At 38.3% G+C, this 17,918-nt stretch overlaps 1 protein-coding gene across 1 annotated transcript in view; it reads left to right on the top strand.

Moving 5' to 3' along the window:
• The window catches only part of SYNE1 (spectrin repeat containing nuclear envelope protein 1), a 261,240-nt gene that overhangs the window by 96,715 nt on the left and 146,607 nt on the right, over positions 1-17,918 (top strand). Inside the window, 12 exon segments of the mRNA XM_050895131.1 lie at positions 975-1,122; positions 1,125-1,330; positions 5,241-5,377; positions 6,315-6,492; positions 8,415-8,597; positions 10,164-10,307; positions 10,639-10,794; positions 12,555-12,719; positions 13,882-14,054; positions 14,922-15,075; positions 15,219-15,362; positions 17,635-17,799. Of these exon segments, the coding sequence (XP_050751088.1) occupies positions 975-1,122; positions 1,125-1,330; positions 5,241-5,377; positions 6,315-6,492; positions 8,415-8,597; positions 10,164-10,307; positions 10,639-10,794; positions 12,555-12,719; positions 13,882-14,054; positions 14,922-15,075; positions 15,219-15,362; positions 17,635-17,799 (1,953 nt within the window).

The raw sequence follows: 17,918 nt of genomic DNA, 5'->3' as shown, positions 1-17,918 counted from the left end.
CCCTGTCTATACTCTCCTTACCCTGGCATCCATTCCGAGGTATTTGAGTGCCTAAGCAAATTACATATTCCTGAATGCAACATTAAAGCAGACTGCGTGTTTTGCTCGTGCCTGATGTTTACATTCAGGTACTCATGTTAGCAGCATTTTAGTCTGCTCCTAAACATGAGAGAGTGGGCCAGTGAACAGACTGCTAGAAGAGGATTGAGGATACCCAAGTTCAAATTACAGATTTGTTGTACACTCGTGGATAGTTTTTAGTCTCCTTTGTGGTCAAACTCCCCATGTATAAAACGAGGAAGGGAGGAGATAGTAGCTTTTAGCTCGTAAGACTAACAAGAGAATAAATAACGTTACTCTCGCATGCACTGTTTGGGATGATATTTATATTCTCCAGCTTCTTAAGCTGAAAACTCCCAAAATTCCCTTGTAGCATGTGTGAGATTGAAATAGGACACTGTAGAAAGAATTCACTTCTGGAAAAAAAAAAAAGAAAAAAAAGACATGTGCAACCGATTACAGCACATCACAGATCACAAGTAGGCTGTAAAATGCTTTTTCTGAGCAGCACAGTTGTGTTTTCAAAACTGCTGTGAGCAGCTACATACCAGTGTTTCTTATGTAAAAGATCACAACAAGGCTGTTATTTTCTGCATCTTAACCTAAACAATATTTTCAGTATCTAAAAGAAGTTCTTTCTCCCCTCAGCCTGTGAAAGTTTCAGAACCGCTGTTGAATCAATGTAAAACCCGCGCACTCTCTTGACTGAGATTTATTTTCACCCGTCCTCCGGCAGCGTTTCGCAGCCTGGCTGCGGTGAAAGCGCGCGCCGCCGCCGCCGCCGCTCGGTGCGGGACGCGCCCCGCTGCGCGCTGCCCCCGGGCTTGCGCGGCCCCGCGGCGGCGCTCCCCCCCCCCCTTCCCAGCGGCGGCGATGGCGGCTCTGCGGGTTACCATGGCAATGTCGCCTTGCAGGAGCTGGTAGAGTCCCGCCAGATCGGCGCGGGCCGCCTCGGCCGAGTGGAGACGCTGGCTCCCGCCGCGAAGCGCAGCACGACTGCCGGCGGGTGCCAGCTGCTGGCCGCCGAGATGCAGGCCCTGCAGTCGGACTGGAAGCAGTGGGAGAGAGCGCCTTCCGGAGCCAGAGCAGCCTGCGGGATGTGCTGAGCCAGATGGCCCTGTCGGAGCAGGAGTTCGCGGCGCAGGTCGCGCAGCTGGAGGAGGCCGTGCAGCGGTTCGGCGGGCTGCTGGCCGCCTGGTCGCAGAGCCTGGCCCCCCTCGACAGCCGGCACACCGACGCGGAGGTCGTGGAGAGCTGGCGCAAGGAGAAAGTAAGGTCACATCTCTTTTCCTAGCAGCTTCTCGGTTGGAAACGTACGGTTAGTGTGGGCAGAAAACTTCTGCCAAGCGGGACTGTCAGGTAGAAAATAATAAAATGTATTTGTGAAAAATATCTCTATGAAATCCCAACTTTTCAAACTTTTGTCGTAACTGTAATTGTAGCAAGCAGTGTTTACAGAGATATTTCTCTCCTTGGCCTGTGCTGTACGAGGCTTAGCAAATGCTGCCTGGATCTTAGGTATTCGAAACAGGGCTTGCCTCTGAGAAAGTGAGGGAGCTAGCACACCAGCTCTGAACTTCTCTTCCAAGTTGCTCAGTGTTTCAAGCTAGAGTAGCACTTGGTCAGAGAAATGTGAAGCATTTCCTAAAAGCCAAGTAGCAGCTGGAGCCGTTTCTTACTTACAATTTGTCAGGACTGTATTGAGCTTATGCTTGCCATTTCTTGAAATATCCTTCACATTATGCACTTAGAGAGCTTGTCCAGTATTTAAAGAAGTTATACTGGAAACCGGTATACTTGCTAATTGCTTTGCTATGGAATGCAATGGAATTTAGAGAAATAGAGAGGTTGCTTCTGTTCCTGATTGTCTTCTAGCAAAAAATTCCACGTGTATCTATCGCGTGCACACACACATTATATATAAATATATATATTCACAACAATCAATATATATGTTTGTATGTATCTTGACTACTGTGAATCACAAATGTTGAGAAAAGATACAGAGTATTTCCCTTTCAGGGTAGTGTTGCAAAAAAGCAGTTTCAGTGAAGGAAGAGAGGTGTGTGATGTCTACTTTCTGACCCCTTGACTGAAGAAATATTAAAAAAAACCCAGAACACCTTCTCTTTGAACTGAGATTATAAATCTCCTCCTCCAATGTCTGTGCCAAGTTATTTCTGTGGCTTCCCCTTTCACAGAATTCCCCGACACAGATTTATGGAACCTGCTTGTTGAGTGCCAGTATGTATCTGTAGGAGTAACAAAGCTGACATTACATTGGAGCAAATAATGATACAAATATGCAAAGTCTTCCATGTTTGTATGTTTTTAAAAGGGAAAGGAAGACATGGAATTGCCATCAACATGCAGCAGCAATTACCAGACATTTTTTATTTTATAAACAGAGAAGTACTAAATTCAAAGGATATTGCTTTTATTAGTAGTATATATACTGTGTGTGTACTGTAGCTCTATGTAACAACACTTTATTTAGATTAGATGGTTATAAACTTTGGCTAATGAGGAAAATGCAGAGAAATCTCAAGACTTGCTATGCACAGCCCTACTATGTAATTTTATTTACAGTTAGAGGAAATGTGACAGTAATCCTTCCATTTCTGGACCCCAGGGATAGGTCCTATTGTGATTGTAAAATACCAGTGCAGCTTCCCATTTCCATTGTCTCACAGTGATTCTGTTGCCATGTAAGCGAAGGCCACGAATTAAAAATGCATTTCCTAATTCTCAGAATTAGCAAGCTCATTCTGTTATTCTGTTAAACGCAAGCTCTGTTCCTATAGGTATGTACAACATAAAGCAACAGATCTTGCACTTGGAATTCAGCAAATTATTTTGGTAATTGTCAGATTCAAAATTCAATCCAAGTGGCTGCAACAGTGCTATCGGTGCTTCTGTATGGAAAAATACCATAGTTAAATGTACCCTGTTTTGCAAGTTAATGTTCCTGTTTGTTAATAGGTTATGCCTAAGGCTGTATGTCATCAGAATAATCTTTTAGTAGTTACTGAGGCAGGTTATTTGAAACTGAAAAATTTCATTGAAAACAGGCAATTCTAACCCTGTGCTACTCTTAGGACATGTTTTCTTCACCAAAAAAAAAAGCTGTTAGTATTTCATTATGGTGATTCCTGCCCTACACAATTTGTGACATCCTGTGTTTAAGTAACGGCCGTTGTGTTGTTATTCCCAATGCTTTCAAAAAAAGTGCTGTGTGTAGTTTAACATAAAGTAAGATAAAGTAGTTTACATTTTTTTCTAAGTGTCATTGCTATTACATAATTACTTAATTCAAGTGTTACTTTATATGGCATCGAAACAAACTGACAGTGTGAATATTTCAAGTGTCTTTTAATTATGGTTGAACAGATTTCTGGTGTATGAGTGACTCAAAGCAGATAAAGTCCATAATATGAGCATGAATAATGTAAATCAGAGGAGTCCTGAAAATCTGCTGTAGCAAAATATTTTTTCATACTCACAAGAACACATGAAAGTTTGTACACATAATACATTTGAAATGTCTCTAGACTTAATTTTACAGGGCTTCTCTGTGATCTATAAATGCAAACAAATTTCAGTAATGTTAATATAATCAAGCTGTGATTATGGTCTAAACCACTGTTATTCATAGCCAACACATGCTTGTAGTTTTATTTTTCTCAAAATGGATTGTTGCGTTTTTTCTTCCTGGCAGTTCATGTACTACAAAGAAGCAATGTATTTTTTTTTTTTACTTGCTCAGAAATGCATGGTATAGATCTTAAAAAATTAATTTCACAGTTCTGTAGACTGTTTCAGGAAAAGGGATATGAAGCAAGCACAAAGTTGCTTGTGGGCAGCAGACATGAGCTGAATCCCTGGCTTTTGTCCATTTGCTCTTCTTACTAAGTCTGTTGATCGGCTTGCTAGACCCTTGCTAATATTTTTTACTTTTGATTTACATAAAGGGATATCTGTTTATTGCAGAGTTAGTTAATACTTTACAGTGAAAAATCTACTCTGTGAGCATTTTTATCTCTGTAATGTAGATGGTGATATTTTGAAAACCTTCTGCATATATTTTCGTGTACATCGTTTGTACCTTTCCTGAACATTCAATTTTGTGCTGATAGATTATTACAAACTGTTTACTATGTATATTTTCAATCATCCTTTTTTTATATATTCAGAAACATGATTTGGGGACTTCCTTGTCCCACTTCCATGTCCCTGTTCAAATCTGTCTTCACTTGCATGTGATCTGTTTCTTAAGTTTGTATTGTACATTTCTTCCAGATTGGCACTTAGATTTAGCCAAACTAATCTATACGTGCCAAACACTCTGGCCTGCCTCCACTGCAGAACCTCTGCCATGGTGAATGTAACTAGCTAGAAGATTGTCTTTTCTCCCTGGTAGTTTAAGAGGAATGCCTGAAGAAGATAGTTTCTAGCGAGACGAGGAGCCAAGTCTGCACTACTCATTATGCTGGAGTAGCTGGCGGGATTCTGCAGTGGAGATGCTGTGGACGTCAACAAGGACTGTTTTTGTTGGAGTGGTTATCACACCTCTCCCAGTGACGTAAGCTAAGCCAACAAAAGCATTTTTTTTGTTGGCTTAGCTGTCTCCAAAGCAAGAGTCTTTCCAGTGCAGCAATGACAGGCAGTAACCCATTTAGTCTCACAGGATTGTGGGCAGCTGTACTTTTACATTATGAAACCCTCTGTGAAAGAGTTGAAGCTGTTAAAAGCTTTGTGCATAAATCAGTTTTCTGAATACAGCTCAAAACAGGTTTTATGGAACTTGCTAAACTCAAGCCAACAGGCTAATTATATTTATATAAACATATATTATTTGATATTCCCTAATTATACATACTTTTATATGTATACAGCTAACTGACAATACCATAGCTCATTTATTAAAATGAAATTTATATCTTAAACTGTTCTTTGAGAACATTTTGAGCTAAGAAAGTTGAGGCTTCCAGAAATTTGGTCTCTAGAAGCTCATAATTTCAAATAAGCTTCTGTAGGTTTGACTGCTAAAATACTCTTGAAAGTGAACGTGCATAGATCATAAATAAAGTTGAATTTAAATTCTGATAAACTTTGATTCAAAAGATTTTTTTTTTTTTTCATTTACTCACCAATATTGTTCATTTGTTTTGTTTTAACAGGAAACATTGGATGCTCTGGTAAAGTCTGAACATATGACAGATGAGATCAAAACTCAGTTGAACGATCTTTGTAGATTTTCCAGAGATTTGAGTACTCATTCTTCAAAAGTTTCAGGATTGATTAAGGAGTATAACAGGTACACATTCATCTTGTTTATAGTTAATCAATGCCATGTGTGTGGGGGGGTGTGAGCTGTCTTTTAGGGAGCTATTAATTAGAATTTTAGAATTAGAAACAGAGGAATACAATGATTAGAATCATTATTTTGATTTTGGTGTCAATAGAGGTTGTAAAAAGTAGCAATTTGGGTTTTTTTTTCTAAAAGCCAGGCTATGCCACTAAACTCATCTGAAACTAATGTATATCCGCACCTGACCTGTTACAAGAGGAACACTTGTAAGAAACTGTGAGGTAGCACTATGGCTTATTTGTCTGAAGGAGGAACAAGCTATACCAGCTATTTAAGAACTTTTTCTTAATTTTATCTTTCAGTTTACTCTTCTTTGATTAGCTGGTTCCTTGAAACAGAGGAGTTAGTGTTTGCTTGCTTTCTTGCTTTCTCTCAAGTCACTCTAGCCAATTTATTTGGGAGTGTGACACCTGCATTTCAGACACAAGATTCTGTTGTTTCTTGCAGAAGCTTTTGGCTTCTGTAGCTGTAGAAGAAGGGTGTGATGACCCAGATGGATTCCTTCTAACATTATGAACTTAACTGAGCCACAGAAGTTAGAATTGTAATCGCTGTAGTTCCACATCGTGTCCCTAGAGAAAGAAAGGGGCTTGCAGAAACTGTTCATACTTAGGTGCACTGAGTCACTCTCTGGAAACGCTTATACCTGTCATATCTGTGACAATTATGTCCCATTTTACATGCTTCGCTTTTAAGGAACTGAAAGCTCCTAATGGATTTGCTGGTGCCTCAGTGAAGTGCTTAAATTTGGTAGGAGGAATCCAGGTTAACCTGACTTTAGCATTGTATTTCAGAGAACTAAGTAATAGCAGTGTCACCTAACAGAGTCTTGCCTTCCCTCCCTCCCTCGCTCTCTTCTGCTTCCCTAATGTGATAAACCCAGCCTCTGCCTGCAAGCTTCAAAAGGATGTCAGAGCAAAGAGCAGATCTTGCAGCAAAGATTTCGGATGGCTTTCAGGGACTTCCAGCAGTGGCTGATCAATGCAAAAGTCACCACAGCCAAATGCTTTGACGTGCCTCAAAATATCAGTGAAGCTTCAGCAAGTCTGCAGAAAATACAGGTAACTCTATAGCAGTAAAATATTAGTCTAAGGGGGACCCAGTCAGTTTCATGTAAAGCTCAGATTGAATTGCTTGTTTAATTACTAGGTTTTGTTAATGTTGTTATTGTCAACACTAAAGGTGACTAATTTCAAGGAAATAAACACTTATTTTTTTTCTTTTTTAATCTAGTTTGTTTAGTTTAATTTTTGGGCTACAGTTTGTATGTAGTCATTGTCTCTCAGTAGTTTTCCTTGTTTGTTTCTTTTTTGCAATAGGAAAAAAATATTTTTTTAAAGTAGGAGAGTACTGTAAAATCAGAACGATATCAGAATCAGGACTTAGTACCTGGAATTATTTCAAAGTTATGTAAATATTTTTCCTCATATATGAAAGTAGAGCCCTTATAGTACAAGAACAGAGTTAAAATGTATGCGGTGCGAGCAGGCATTTAAAAAGTGTATTTTTCACATAAAGCTAAAACAAGCCCCAACAACCCTGTGGAAAGGAATGCCAAATAAAAGTTTATTTATAAATAGAATATAACTATAATTTTAACTGAAAATAGAAAAATGAGAATTACATAATGAGACTGTTAAACTTTCAGTTAGATAGTATAACAGAAGAAATTCTTACCAGTTTCTCAGAAAATACCAAAACCCAAATCACTTCCTCCTCCTTTTGGTAAATTCACTTTCCCTTGCTTAAATGGTTTACTTAAAAGCGTAAACAATACTGTATTAATATATCAAATCTTTGACTACCCTAAAATGAGAATATATTTAGAGGAAATATCAAGGGAAAAAAATCCTAGTAGTTTTTGACATTAAATATAAGATTTTTAGCAAGTTTTTTTTTTTTTTTTCCCAACAGTGGTAAGATTTTTTTTCTTTATCACTGCAACTCCTTCATAGCATAAGACCTTACTTTGTTCTCCTCCTCCTTGAAAGCTGCTTTAGATGAAACAAACTTTTTTTGACATGCAGTAACTGCTTTAGGACTTCTAGAGATGTCTTGGTAACCTGTATAAACTTAAAATTATATTTTTATTAAAAGTTAATGTTCTGTCTGTTAGCACATTTGACATCATTAAGTCACAGGGCAATTCTGTCTTTGATTTTAAGATAGCCAGAACTTGAACCAAGTATCTCGAAGCTAACAGACCCTTTGCATTCTCTACTAAAACCTCTAGTGTAACACAGCATCAGAACCTGACTTAGTAATTTTTGTATCAAGGCTGTTACTATAATTACAAGTTATAAGAACATTATTGCAGTATGTTGAATTTAAAAATCTGACTGTTTCCTTACATTTCTGTATAATTCTTGCACATGCATTTTTGCATACACTTCTTGCACACCAGCATCGTGCAAGACTTCCGTGAAGAAAGAATCTTTCAAACAGGGAAAGTAAATTAAGGACGTGGAGGGATAAATCACACAGCTTAGACATTGCTCAGGGTCTAAGCGTCAGCCCACACCCCTACATGCTCGTTGGAAGTCCAGTGTGGCTGTCGCCCGTGGGCAAGGCTTCAGTCCTGTGTGTGCCTCAGAGTGAGCCCCAGCTCCTGCTGTTACCTGTGCCAGGGTACTGGTTCCCTGAAATGAAACTGTTACCACTTTCTGTACCATGGAGATTTAAAGAAGTATAATACCCAACTAAATAACCAGTAATTGTCTCATGAAATGCAGAACATACAGGTAATCCTAGAGTCCTAACATATACATTATTTAGACACTTGACACTTCTGGATTAAGTAGCTGTTGTCCCTAAATCCCATAAATATGTACGATATTAAAATGGAATGTACCAAAAGATGAGTTATCATGTTAACGAGCAGAAACAAGAAACTCTTATCCCTGTTAAATTTTCTGGGAGCTTGCTATTGACCTTTACTGGGACCCAAAGTTCACCAATTAGCTTCTTTTATTACAATTTTTAGGAATTCTTATCGGAAAGTGAGAATGGGCAGCAAAAACTAAACCTGGTAGCATCCAAAGGAGAACTGCTGTGCTCTGTTTTGCCAAAGGAAAAGGCTAAAGTTATCCGGGACAAATATGCTACTGCTAAAGAAGATTGGAAAAATTTTATCACCACCCTCCACCAGAAGGAATCTGCATTGGAGGTATTGAACCAATCACAGTAGGGAAAGATTGGATCTAAATTTCCTCTTTGCTTTTTGTTTCAAACAGCACAGTTTAGATTTCGTATATAGCTGTAAGTGTTTATAATGTGACAGAACTAATAAATAGCTGTTTTCAAGAAGTCTCATTCTTCTGCTTACATTTTACTTTTGTTTACTTATATCCTTACAACCTGATTCCACTTTGATTTAAGTGGGGTATTTCATGCAGAAGGGTGTTGTTCGGAGTAACTGAAGGTAGCAAAGACAGCGGTTGCTCAAATTCATTAACGTGAGTCTCATCACATGTACTGGTTTACTAAAACACATTTTCTTTTTTAAGGACTGTTTTAGCACAGATTTCTGACACTTGCTGATTGAATAGTCCCAGTATAGTGGGTAAATGTTGTCTCTTGTATTGCAAACTGGTGAAATGTAATGATTTATTTGAGCAACTTTTTAAATAAACCCCAGTGCCTTTCTCTGTTCAGAACTCACAATTCAACCAGCACAGAAGGTGGATATCTTAAAAACATAATCTCTGTTAAGGTCATAGGTTTTAAGGTCAAAAGGTCTTAGCTGGAATTCCCTGCATAGTGTAGGAGAATTAAAGTTCTTAAGCATTCCTGTTTCAAATCAATGCTGCCTAGCCAGCTGAGAAAAAGTTTAAATACATTTAATACATGGTGTAGGAAAGCCTTTCAAAGAAAATTCTCAGGTAGCAAGGACTTACCTTTCTTCATCTCAGAGTTGCCATGGAAAGAGGATGTTCTTAGAGATTAATCTCTTTGAGCCAAGCATTTTTCAGTCTCATAGACTTATTTTTTCATTCTGATGTTTAATTTAAGTGATAAGGCTATAGCTAAAAAGAAAACTAAATCAGTCTGGGGGGGGGGAATAAAAATAACTAGGGCACAGGAACTATGCTGTTCAGGCTTCTATTCCATATGAATTATTTCAGATGCTCTTTTTTTTAATCATGCAGAATAAGCCTACAAGAAAAACATGCAGGCACTGAAGGAATGCCTACATATGCCTTTATGCACATGTTTTTATAACCAAAACTTTACACTAAAAAAATAGTATAATCAGAAATGATCCCCAGGATTGAGTTGAACTTAGTCCTACATCACTTAGGAATAGTGGCAGCCCATTTAAGGAGAGGTCAGTGTGAATGAATGCAGTCAGATGGTTAGGTAACTCGTATCCCAAATTCGCCTTTCTTCAGACTACCTTAGCTGTGTGAGTTAGACTTACATTGGATCAAAGCTCGTAAGATCTGTAAAGCTTTCAGTTCAGGAGAAATTTGCTTCAGCCTCCCCTCAACTGTGTAGACATATTCTACATTGTTGCCTCTATTTTGCCCCTTAAAGAGGTGCTCTCTCAGACTTTTCTTTCAGCATCTGTTTGTGGGATGGGAAGGAGCAGAGCTGGTGTAATTTATCTGAAGAGTTGTGTAGTATTTGGCTACAATTGTATATCCTTTTTATGTGCTTGATCTGTGTGTTGTGCATTACAGTTATGCCCAGTGCAGTGGGACTGTTGATAGAATTGTGCATGTCTTTGCAGAACTTAAAGCTCCAGATGAAGGACTTTGAAGCAACAGCTGAGCCTCTGCAGGAGTGGCTGACCACAACTGAGAAGATGGTACAAGGAAGTAGCAGTCGGCTCCATGATCTTCCTTCCAAGAGGAGAGAACAGCAAAAGTTGCAGGTGACTTCTTATAAGCCTTTTTAACACAGCCAGGCTTTCCTGTGCCATCCTCCTGGCCTCATTGATTCCTTACAAAACTTGATCATTCTAGCATCCTGACCTCTAAATAAGATGAGAACTGGTTTCAAGGATTGCTGTTGATGATCCTGTTCCATCAGGTTTTGCATCTCCACATTTCTTATGACATGCTGCTTCATTGCTGTAGCCATATGGTGTGCCTTTCTCAGCAAGCTTGCCATATGTCACTTCTATTTTTCATGGGGCCTTCATGCTTCTCTGTTTCCTGCTTTCTTGCACCCACTCTTAATATTAACGTGCTTGTGCTTTACAGTCTGTCCTTGAGGAAATAAGCTGCCACGAGCATCAGCTCAACAGGCTAAAAGAGAAAGCTCAGCAGCTGTGGGAAGAGCAAGCTGTCAGCAAAAGCTTTATGCGCAGAGTGTCTCAGTTGTCTTCTCAATATCTTACTTTAAGCAATCTGACAAAGGTAATGCACCCAGTGTATGTGCTTTTAAGCAGTTCGTTTGATGTATGTGGGGAAAAAGAAAGACTGAAATGTGAAACACTGCAGTTGTCTTGCTTGTCTGCTCTGTGGTATGCCTGAGCTATCTTGTCTTTCACACTGGCTTTAAAGAGTGGAAAGTAAGGACCTGGATAATTCCATGGACTGTCAACAAGTTGGAATTGTGATTTTTTTTTTTTTTTTTTACATGTGTTTTGATTAAAAAACCCCACCTGATTATATAATAATCAGGTTTGATTTTGATTATTTCAAGCATTGAAGACATTTTAGTTTCGAAATAAGTGGCACCTGAAAGAAGTATTTTTCAAAACTTAGGGGAGTTTTTTTTTTTTTTTTTTAGAAAATACAGAATACAGAAAAGTTATTACTTCATTGCATCCTATAATGATGATTAATTATTTGCATTGTAAGTGTCTTCATCTAAAACTAATAGATTGGTCTTCTAAAAAGAATTACCTCTTAGGCTGCTTTTGAAGGTTCAAGGGGAGACATAGGCCAAACTCTAAAGCATCAGGCTAGGAACTGAGAGTTTAACCTAACTCTCTTTTGCTGAGTGGTGCTTGACACACTTCACCATTTGATAGTTCTGCTGCCTCTATTGTGTAAACAGATAAGAAGGTCTTCGTATTAGGACTGTTATTTTTCACAAAGTTCCAGTCAAGAAGGAGGCTTGATAGTGAATTAGGCTTATAGTTACTACAGTCATGAGAATAATTAAGGATATAGGAAGTGTGTTATGGGATAACAATTCAATTCAGAAAGTATTTATGTTTGGGCAATTGCTAGTTTGTTAATTTCTACTTTTTCTGTGGAAATAAAAATTATAAAGCATATCTAGAGCTGTATGACTTAATGAAAATTATTGTATACATGGCCATAATAAATTTTTACGACTGTAAAATGAGAAAGGGAAAGATGCATGAGTTACTAACATTGGCTTAAGTGGACAGAACTTGTGGGAGATGTCAGGATGAGAAGAAGGAGTCTGAGGCAGAGGATACATATGATTCAGCCTATGACAGAGATCCTGAAATTCTTTGGATAGCCATGGATGCTTAGAAAGATCCTTCTCAGTAACTTCCTAAGCCTGTTTCACTGGCTTGACTTTAGTTCTCTGTCACTGTGTGAAATACACTCTGCTCTGTATTCCTGTTCACCTCAGGCCTTTTGGCAATGTAACTTGAGCATTTATTTTTGATTTGTATAAGTGTCAGTGATTTTTCAGAAGAATCATTATACCAATGGGAGTCATTGAGGAAAATGGGTCTTTCTTTTCCAAGTATGAACAAAGTAATGTTGCTGCAGTGGCATAGCTTCACAGGCTTAAATCTGTCTTGTGCATTGAGAGATTTCACAAGTTATCTTCAGTTGCAACACTGAAATGGAGTTTAGGTGTGATTTACCAGATGTTTAAGAAAAAGCGAAACCAAAAAACTCTCATCTACTTTGGATGAGAGGATAAAATTAGATGAAGCTTTACATTTAGAAAACAAAAAAGGCATTTCTGAAATTTTCATTTGTATATTATATTTGGACAACTCGTTTGTGTGTGTGTATGTATGCACAATTCATTCCATGCTCAAGTAAGTGTACTTGTAATTATCAATGTATGAAGAGAATTTCTGAGTATAGTTTATGAAACTAATTCTAAAGTCCATAAGTAGGCATGGGGAATAAGCAATCCTTTGAATAGCTGCTGGTGTTAATTGCTGTATGAATTGCAGGAGAAAGTTTCCAGAATGGATAGGGTCGTAGCAGAGCACCAGCAGTTCTCGCACAGTGTCAAGGACCTCCAGGACTGGGTGGCTGATGCAGTTCACATGCTGGATTCCTACTGTCATCCCACTGCAGACAAGAGTGTTCTGGACAGCCGGATGTTAAAGCTAGAGGTATGGAAACAACAGACTCCACAACCTGTTCTTTTTAGATCTGTAAGAAGAATGCAAATATAGGATACTTTACGTTACTTGTTGCATATTAGTGTAATGACTGTTGTCGTTCAGACACTGATTTTCAATTTACTCAGAAATAACTCTTTTTATAGAGGTAAGAGCTCATTATTAGAAGTTTTCTCTACGAAGGATATAGGGACCTTTATGACATGGAAAACTGTGTATATGCAAACTCAAAAAACGCAAAAGATGATGTATGGCTGCTGAAGGTTAAATGGAAGAAGTAGGATATTCACTTCTGTTAGTTTAATAGATTATTTCCTAGATCTTACAGGTGACATGGATGATTCAGAACAGCTTTTCCTATAATTGTTTGCTTTAAAAATGGTGACTACAGTTAGGAAAATAACATCTATTGATATCACTGCACAAAAGATGTTGAAGAGCTGTACTCAGAAAACAATACTTTTCATATTATTGATGTCTCAGATTTTGAGCCATGGCCAAAATATGGACAAGTCCTCAAAATTATAAGGATACATCAAAAAGCAAGAGATTGTAGCAAAATACTAAAATTATGTTTTGCCTTTTGTTCGTTGAGTCTTTCAGGTTCATGCTTTCAGGCTTTTCATGACTTTGCATAGTGTTAGAAGCTGTTAGTTTGCAACTGCACAGCTCCAGGAGCTGAAGTCTCTAAGCTGATGTTGCTGATAGTCTACTGAGTTTATATGTTGGTACCTTTGTGTTGCAAATAGATCCTAGAGCTGTAGAACTGTATTTCAGCCCTGTAGAAGACCTTTGTCATCACATCTTGTTTTCTCTATGAATGAATCCTCCTGTTTTCCATCTAAATGACATTCTCTTTGGAATGTCAGCTTTTCCACTCAACAGTACCTTCTCTGATACACTGTAAGTACCTGCACAGATTCCATGAAAACTTCCCTGTCAACTAAGATTTTTTTTTTTTCTAATGGCCTAAACTTACCCTTTGAAAGTCACTTTTTCCTTGTGAAGCCCAGCTGTGAATCCCACTGTCCCTCTTCCAATTGACTGTTTGTACAAGCTGCTAAATTTGATCAGCTAATTTTCCAGTAAAGCCAGTTAGTATATTCATGGCCAGTTAATGATAAAAATAAAATAATATCCACTCACTTTTTAGGGACTGCTAGCAGTGAAACAAGAAAAAGAAATCCAAATGAAAATGGTTCTGACAAGAGGAGAATCTGTTCTGCAAAATACCTCTCTGGAGGGAGTACCTGTGGTTGAACGGCAGTTGCAAACCCTGAAGGACAGCTGGGCTTCTCTTCTGTCTGCTTGTATCCAGTGCAAGAGGTAAAAAGGGTTTGAGGTGCATAATGATGCTTGGCAATAAAGCACTGTCAAAATTTTTGAAAAGTTAATTCCTAGAGTTTTATTATTACAAGAGTCATATAAAATGATTGCATGTGCCTAACATTGCAGGTCTAGAGGCCTTAAGTGACATACTCATTTGAGGTAGAAAAAGGGAGAAAACTGCGAAGGATCTAAGCTTTGTTAGCACTTACTCTCAATATACTCTTAAAACTGGATTCCATGTTCATAATCTTGTTGTAAATTTTACTTTGAGTTGCACTTGATGCCTTGAATTATTCTCAGAAATGAGAAGATCTTGTCACGGACGTTAATGGTTGCTCTGTCAAAATCCTGTCTGGTTTTCCACTTGCTAGCATTTCACAGAAGGTACTGTAATTGCAGTGTCAAATAGTGATGCTCAAAGTGATAGAATAAAGAGACACAGAGGAAAAAAATGCAACCTTCTTTGGTGGAGCATCACTAGTTGCAAATATTTCAATTTAAAACAATGAAGGTAATTAAACATTAGAATGCAGCAACTTTTGAATGTATGCAAAGGGACAGAAATTTCTATTCTGGATCTTATGCTTTCAGTTGCATTTTATTTACTAAAGCTAGAACACATCAGCTAGCTACATAACTTACAGGCTTCCTTAATATTCCAAATTTGGAAAACTTAATTTCTCTTTATCAGCCAACCAGTGCTCCTAGTTAAAACCTGTAGGGTTTTAACAGCTCTGTCTCAGACTGCTTAGCTTGTGATATATCTTTCTTATAGTCTAGAATAACTGTACATGACTATATCTCACTGCTTAAATAGCATGAGAACCTCCACTATCACAACAAATACGTGTTTTTAAATTACAGTCAACTGGAAGGAGCTCTCTCCAAATGGACGAGTTACCAGGATGATGTTCGTCAGTTTTCCAGCTGGATGGATAAAGTAGAAGCAAGTATGAACGCTTCTGAAAGGCAATATGCTGAACTGAGGGAAAAAACAGCTGCCCTCAGCAAAGCAAAGGTGTGTTTGCTTTACAACAAACCAGCAACAAGCCCATATCACCTTATAAGCAACAAAAAAGGCTGAATAACTGCAAGATTAATCTGAGGTCTTGTGTTAATGCTGACCATTTATAAATGTGTTCTTCTCTTTCTGTTTTGCAGCTACTCAGTGAAGAGGTGTTGAGTCACAGCAGCCTGTTGGAGACGATTGAAGTGAAAGGAAGTGGGATGGCTGAGCATTATGTTGCTCAGCTTGAACTCCAGGACCTTCAGGAGCGGTATAAGTTCCTCAAAGACAGAACGAGGGTACAGTTTTTCTTGATAGCACTCCCTCTTGTTTTGTTGGTGACAAGGAAAAAGAAAGTCTTTTCATTGATCCTTTATTTTACAGTTAAATGAGGAGTAAAAGTTTGGGGACAGCTCTAACTTAATGTAACAGAAGGGTATTAGGGTGATTTATCAGTCTGTCTTCCTGTACCACTGAGCTTCAGATCTTTTCAGAAAGATTCAGATTCTAAAAATCTGAATCTGAAAAAATCATCAAGTGAATAGTCTGAGGAATTCCGTGTCAAAAGTCTCATTGACTTCAGCGCAGATATGATTTTACCCATTGTGACTGAAAAGTTGGAAGCATCTCTGAATCTGTGATTTGCATAGATGTATGTTTTGCAATAAATGCAACCAGTCAATCAGGTAATTCACAAATGGTTGACAACTACAGAAGCTTACTATTGAACACAAACATTATTAGCAAGTAAACTGACTCAAAAGACCTATCATAATAAGTACTACATTTACTGATAAGTGTTAATATCGTAGATCTGGAAAAGATTAGGGCATAGACAGATAAAGATAAAGATGGGTTTTAATGTAAAATATAAGATGAAGAAGAAATAATAAAAGACCTGGTGATACAGTTAAAGCTAGGTGATTATCTCCAGTTAACCCAAATTCTTCTGTGGTGATTAAATAATGCCTAATCTATGCTGAGACAGGCAACTTTTCTTCATGACTGCAGTGTAGTAAAATTGAATTTTGTTGTCTCAATGATGTCTTTGTCCTGTGGAAAGGGCCAAAAAAAACATAAGTGAGTCACTGTTTTGTGGTACTCTCTTCCACAACTGCAAAGAATACAATGCACTCTCTTTCTTTGGACCTTCTGTGAATAAACTCACTCAGGTACACCAGAGAGATGAGTAAGTCCTGGGAAGTGCTAGTGAATACCTAGTATTCCTGTTAGCATGGGGATCCTCTAACCTTTACCTTTTTCTCTTGCACAAAGCTATACAGACTGCCTGTATTTGCTTAGCTTGAGCAACAGCATGGGAACACAAAGAAATGGATGGTAGTTCACAGAGGCAGGTGCTCTGTACCTCTTTCCTCATGTAGCAAGAAGCGTCCCTTCTTCTCTTCCCACCTAATACCCCAGAAGACTTTGGTCTTCCCCACTCCCAACTGTGGTGGTGATGTTAAGTGTCAAGAGTACATTCGACCCTTAGAAAAAAATTTGAAGTTCAAAACAAATAGCTGGAAAGTAAGGAATGGTCAAAACCTTTAATAATCCTTTGGCCAGGTGGGAAACCTGACAAGCTTCCCCAAGGGTTTGTGGCCCAAGCCTGAGCAGACTAAGACCTGTAATTCCGTGCAGCCACTGTCAAGAGGCAAGAGAACTAGTGTCTCTTTCCCTCTTCCCACTACTGGGCGTGGACAGGCCTTGTAAAAGATTGATAACACTCCTTTTTTCTTCCTTCCTCCCACTACCCAGACCTGTTAGAAATAGGTAAAGCAGCCAGTAGGTTCATGGCTGCTGTTTATGAAAGTGTTTTTCTTCTTATGTAGCCTGCTGCCCTGGGATGCAGCTTGTCTTGCCTCCATCCAAACTTGATTCCCCGTTCCTATCATTTTTTAGAGGATGTGAATTACATGTAGTATACTTTTCTTGCACTTAGGAAGACTCGTCTTGTGCTAATATATGATGCCTTTCCTGCTGTACCCCAGATCTGGTAATATCTTAGTGCTGGGCTGTGAAATTATTGTAACTTGCTCACCCACATACACAGAAGACTTGCAGTCTGTTTCTCACTGTGCTCTGTAGGAACTGCCCGCAAAGGACTTGGGTAGTCTTCAAACCTAAAGATATTAGATAATTTTAATAGAAGATTGTTATTCTATTGGCAAAAAAATTAATGTGAAGAAAAAATATGCAATTTCTAAGCTCATACTCTTATTAATCACTTCAGTAATGCTAATTTAAATTGGTATAAAAATTAAGAAGGTCTTTTGTTATTAGACACTAGGGTGTTATTTAAAAGGGAACCCAGATCAGAACTTCAAATCTCAGAAGTCACAAACTTATGTGAAGAATCTTTTAGGATAAGTATCTGTATCCCCACATTTGCCCTCTTTCCCTGTAATTGATTAAAGCATCCTCAGAATCCAAGTACTCTTGAATTCTATGAAAGCTCAGCATCAGATACAAACTTTTCTCCTTGATGGAAGTTCAGATTTTATGTTTTCTTGGTTTGATGACACACTAAGATATATATACACACGTATATGTAAATATTTTAACAAGCAGGAGGCGGTAACAAAAGCTGAAGGATTGCTTAACTTACATCAAGAGTACCAAAGAAATCTGAAGGCCTTTGAAGTATGGCTGGAGAAGGAACAGGAAAAACTTGACTGTTTATCGCATCTTGATGGTGATGCCCAGAAACAAGAGGCAACACTCCGAGACCTACAGGTACATAATGTATGACACCCTAAGTAACAAAAAAAAAATCCTACTTGTAAAATAACAGAATAATATTAAGTACCAGACAAAAATTGCATCTCTTTTTTTGTCTCAAGAACAGCTTGGAA

The sequence above is a fragment of the Gymnogyps californianus genome, chromosome 3, assembly GCF_018139145.2.
Source record: "Gymnogyps californianus isolate 813 chromosome 3, ASM1813914v2, whole genome shotgun sequence".
NCBI classification, from domain to species: Eukaryota; Metazoa; Chordata; class Aves; order Accipitriformes; family Cathartidae; genus Gymnogyps; species Gymnogyps californianus.
This window is presented reverse-complemented; position numbering and strand designations above follow the sequence as displayed.